This window comes from Rhinopithecus bieti, unplaced genomic scaffold, assembly GCF_001698545.2.
Source record: "Rhinopithecus bieti isolate Rb0 unplaced genomic scaffold, ASM169854v2 scaffold_15803, whole genome shotgun sequence".
Lineage (NCBI taxonomy): Eukaryota > Metazoa > Chordata > Mammalia > Primates > Cercopithecidae > Rhinopithecus > Rhinopithecus bieti.
In genome coordinates this window covers 99,490-105,092 of record NW_016808345.1, presented here as the reverse complement: position 1 = coordinate 105,092, position 5,603 = coordinate 99,490, and the positions used below count along the sequence as shown (strand labels likewise).

The 5,603-nt window shown below is 39.8% G+C and overlaps 1 protein-coding gene across 1 annotated transcript in view; it reads left to right on the top strand.

Annotated features, from left to right (window-relative positions):
- ARSH (arylsulfatase family member H) overlaps positions 1–5,603 on the top strand; it is a 35,409-nt gene that overhangs the window by 24,732 nt on the left and 5,074 nt on the right. Inside the window, exons 7-8 of the mRNA XM_017886578.1 lie at positions 393–527; positions 3,844–4,006. Coding sequence (XP_017742067.1) covers positions 393–527; positions 3,844–4,006 — 298 coding nt within the window. The remainder of the gene's footprint in view (positions 1–392; positions 528–3,843; positions 4,007–5,603) is intronic.

Genomic DNA, 5,603 nt, shown 5'->3' with positions numbered 1-5,603 from the left:
AAACAATTCTTTATGCATTTCTAATACATCATGTTATATATTAATATGTATTTGTAAGAAATATGTACTATATATCATACAATATATAATAAATACAGTTAGTAATTAAAATGTATAAAAGTATATGTTGTTAAATATAACATATATTATACATCATTACATTATATAATAAATATTTTAACTGCTGGACATAATATATATTATATACACTATATTACATACAGTTTAAAATAGTATATATCACAATATTATATGATTAATTATACAATATTGTGTAATGCAGAATAACGTTTAAATGCTATGTGTAATAAATGCATAGTAGCAAACATGTAATAAAGCAGTGGTGATCTGCACTGAGAGGTCAACGTCTTTGTGTCTCTGACCCTCACCAGGTAAAATTCTGGATGCCCTAGACCAGGAGTGCCTGGCCAACAACACCTTGGTGTACTTCACCTCTGACAACGGGGGCCACCTGGAGCCCCTGGACGGGGCTGTTCAGCTGGGCGGCTGGAACGGGATCTACAAAGGTGATTGTGCGTAGATAACCAACACCTGTCCATTTAAAATCAGTAGTCTCTACTGGCTTTGCGTTTGCTTGAATTCATTTGCCATGATGTTCAGATATTTTTATGTGAGTCAGAGTCTTATTAAGCTAGACCAAAAAAAAAAAAAAAAAAAAAAAGCTGCAAATTTTGGGGCAGTTTCCAAGAGCTTCAAAGTAAAATGTTTGAAGCAATGCCAACCCCATGAGAGAGAGCATAGGATCTCAATGACCATCTATGGCAGATTTCCCAGCCTCCGCACGATTGACATTTGAGTCTGGAGGATTCTTTGGCTGGGGGCTTCCTGTGCTGTTGTAGGTGTTGAACAGCGTCTGTGAGTTCCACCCACAAATGCCAGTAGCACCCACCCCAGAGCAGCGACAACCAGAAATGTCTCCTGACATTGCCCAGTGCCCCCTGGGGGCAAGGTCATTTCTAGGTGAGAACTGCTCCTTTAGATTAATCCTCACTTGGATTCTCAGATGCAGGTTTTTAATTCGATAACATCAATGATGCTATTTATTATGCTGTAACGAGTGTTATGTCTATCAGAAAAAAGAGTTTTTCATTTGCCTGGGGTGCCTATCTCCTCATGGCTAAGCAGATTCTTCCAGCTCACTTTGAGAGACTTCAGGCCGGGTTGTTCAAGAGCTCCATAGCACCCACTCTTGGGTATCACCAAAGGCATGCCAACAGAAAGAATAATTTAAAAAAGAATTCAGTATTTGCTCTTTTTCCCTTACCCCCAACCTTGCAAGTAAAACAAAAAAACTAAAAGGGTATCAAAATTGTCATTATTATAAAATCAGAATGTTTGAACTTCCTTGTATTTCATTAAAAAGTTCTGTGTGTGTGTGTCTTATATATATATTTTGCTATCTATATAATCACTATGTGTACATATTCGCCATATTAATTGTATATAATATATAATCATATATTCATCATATGTGATATATAATCCTATATATATAGTCACTATGTATGTATAGTTACTATATTCATTACATATAACACATATAATCCTATATATTCGCTATATTCATTACATATAATATAATGCATGTAATTTTACATATTTACTACATATACATAATCCTGTACATATTCACTATGTATATATAGTCATTATATTCATTATATATACACATAATTCTATGTATTTAGTATATTGTATAGATCATTGTACATAATTTTATATATTCAGTATATACAATATATAATTCTATAAATATATTTACTATGTTTATAGTCACTATGTTTATTATATATAGTATATAGAATTCTATATATTCACTGTATAGAGTATACATAACCCTACACATATTCACTATATATACTCACTATATTCATTATATATTACACATAACCCTATATATATTCACAATATTCATTGTATATAATATATATAATTTTATATATTCACTATATTCAGTATAATATATATAATCCTATCGATATTTACTATGTATATATAGTCACTATATCCATTATATATAATATATATAATTCTATATATATTCATTGTATTTACAATATAAAACCCTACGTATATGTACACACAGATAGGATTATATATAGTGAATATATATGTACATATATATAGGATTGTATATACTGCATTATATATTGCAAATGAATAGAAGTGAGCTCCTGAAAGCATTCACCTCCTCTGACTTGTCATGTAGTCTTGCTGTAGTCATCACTGTTAATTAGCAAAGATTAAATTGGTACTAAGCCTAGTAGAAAAAGTGGGGAACAGATTTGAGTCACCGTATACATACCATCTAATGAAATGTGATTATTACAGTCATGATGATTCTAACTGTACATATTATATATTGTAATAATTATAATTGCATGAGTATGTGTGAGTGTAAAGCCCCTGTCCTTAAAAAGCACACATAACCGTGGAATAGGACTCTGGCAAAATTGTTGTGAGCATTTCTCAGGCTTTGGGACAGGATGCCTGTTTCTCAGGGTGCTTCCTGTGAAGCACTGAATGCAATGGATAGAGAGATTTAGATCTCCTGGGTAAAGAATTGGTTTTGTTCTAGTCTAGTTACGCCCCCAGCTCTACCCCACAAAGATACAGGTTATTAAATAAGATGAAGAAAACATCAGGATGGCTTTATGATTGTGTGTTAAAAACACACAGATTTGATTCAGGGAGCTTGTCAAGTTTTTCTTATAATGAAGAATGGTGCTACTTGGGAGGCTCAGGAGGGAGGATTGCTTGAGCCCAGGATTTGGAGGCTGCAGTGAGCTATGATCGTGCCACTGCACTCCAGCCTGGGCGACAGAAGGAGACAGTGTCTCAATTAAAAAAAAAAATGGTGCCAAGAAGCTGAGCTGCCTTTCAACACTGGTTAGACTGGTAGATCAGTGAATGTGTCTGCAGTGAATTTTACCTAATTTTCTGCTAGAGGCTTCCGGTTTTGTGTTTCTTTGTAATGCTGCCTGTCAGGTGCACACATAGAAGGCATTCAATAAACATTTCACATAGGAAGAGACCTTTTCCTCCAGAGAGGCTCCTATTTTTTCTTAAAGAATCTAGACATATGGTCTTGACACTGGCATTTGGCATAGGGCCATTTTTCTACTCTGTAACAACCGCCTCAATCTCACCATTGATCTTAAGGCAAGGGCTTCATTATTTGTTTTGTGCTCAGAAACACCCAAGGGGACTTTTGTCTAAGAAGTGATTCTTAACTCTGCCTCTGGCCATTTTTCTACTCACACTCCTCTCTTTCTTCCTCTATATGGGAAATCACAGGGTAAAATTTTTTAGCTTGTTCCTAAAAGTATAATGTGGATAAAACCCGTCTTTTTCTTTTCTTTCTCTTTTTTCTTTTTTGGAGACAGAGTCTCACCCTGTCACCGAGGCTGGAGTGCAGTGGCACAATCTCAACTCACTGCAAACTCCACTTCCTCATCTCTGATTCCCCCACTTCAGCCTCCCGAGTAGTTGGGACTATGGGCATGCACCACCATGGAGTGCAGTGGTGTGATCTCGGCTCACCACAACCTCCGCCTCCTGGGTTTAAGCAATTCTCCTGCCTCAGCCTCCCAAGTAGCTTGAATTACAGGTGCCCACCACCATGCCCAGTTGATGTTTTTGTATTTTTAGCAGAGACGGGGTTTCACCATGTTGGCCAGGCTGGTCTTGAACTCCTGTCCTCAAGTGATCCACCCGCCTCAGCCTCCCAAAGTGCTGGGATTACAGGTGTGAGCCACTGCGCCCGGCCAATATGGTTGGGTTTTAACTCATCTTTGGTTGTGTTGTAATCTTTGGTTTTAGGTGGCAAAGGAATGGGAGGATGGGAAGGAGGTATCCGTGTGCCAGGGATATTCCGGTGGCCGTCGGTCTTGGAGGCTGGGAGAGTGATCAATGAGCCCACTAGCCTAATGGACATCTATCCGACGCTGTCTTATATAGGCGGAGGGATCTTGCCCCAGGACAGGTATGGAAACAGTGGTTGCTCCTAACCTAGGGTGATATATTTGAACATATGTGGATATACTTGATAATTCTATGTGTGTGTGTATATGCATAGTATATTACTTCATTATCAATATTCTGCCCACAGGGCCAGATGTCTTTCTCCCCTTGGTGCATGGTGGAATATTTTGTTTTCTTCTTAGAGTATACCTTAATATTCTTTGTCATATTACACTTATGAAGGTGTGTGTTTGACTGTTCTCGTGGATGGGATCTGATTCTCATACATCATCACATCCCTCACAGCTTCTAGACCATTGCACAATTAAATGTTAAATGATTACTGAATAAAAACATGTATGTATAGAGCAGGTGCGGGGGCTCATGCCTGTAATCCCAGCACTTTGGGAAGTCGAGGCAGGCGGATCACTTGAAGTCAGGAGTTCGAGACTAGCCTGGCCAACGTGCTGAAACCCCCATCTCTACTGAAAATACAAAAATTAGTCTGGTGTGGTGGCACGTGTCTGTAATCCCAGCTACTTGGGAGGCTGAGGTGGGAGGATCGCTTGAACCCGGGAGGTGGAGATTGCAGTGAGCCAAGATCTCGTCACTGCACTCCAGCCCGGGTGACAGGGTGACAACCTGTTTCAAACAAAAACAAAAACAAAACACGTATGTGTGATTGCATGTGTGCTAAATGATGTTATTGTTTCTGGTTTGCACTTTGTCTATGAGGTTTTTTTTTTTTTTTTTTTTTGGGAAAGGGGCTCGGCCTGTCCCCCAGGGTGGGGGGGCGGGGGGGGGTTTTGGGTCAGGGGAACCTCTGCCTCCCCGGTTCAAGCGATTCTCCTGCCTCAGCCTCCCGAGTAGCTGGGACTACAGACCGGCGCCACCACGCCCAGCTAATTTTTGTATTTTTAGTAGAGATGGGGTTTCAGCACGTTGGCCAGGATGGTCTTGCTCTCTTGGCCTCGTGATCCACCCACCTCGGCCTCCCAAAGTGCTGAGATTACAGGCATGAGCCACCGGGCCTGGCCTTGTCTATGAGCTTTAAAATGAACACATACATCCTGTGCTTTAACGATTTAATTCCATGTGTGTGGGGTGATGTCTATTCATTAAATGTGAAGTTTTACTGGAATCAAAAGAGGGTAAATAGCTTAATTTTTCCAATCCACAACATTAACTCATATTGTCTTGCAAGGTATCAGGATAATAGTTCCAGCTGTTCTCTTCTTCCATGACCTCAGAAAATGAATGTTTTGTTTCTCTTTCTTTTTGTTATAAAATGAGGGCAAAGGAGAAAGTTTTAAGAATTCCTTCTTCCGCTGGGCACGGTGGCTCATGCCTGTAATCCTAGCACTTTGGGAGGCTGAGGGGGGTGGATCACCCGAGGTCAGGAATTCGAGACCAGCCTGGCCAACATGGTGAAACCCCGTCTCTATTAAAATACAAAATTAGCGGGGCATGGTGGCGTGTGCCTGTAATTCCAGCTACTTGGGAGGCAGAGGCTGGAGAATTGCTTGAACCCGGGAGGCAGAGTTTGCAGTGAGCAGAGATTGCACCATTGCACTCCAGCCTGGGCGACAGAGCAAGACTCCGTTTCAAAAAAAGAAAAA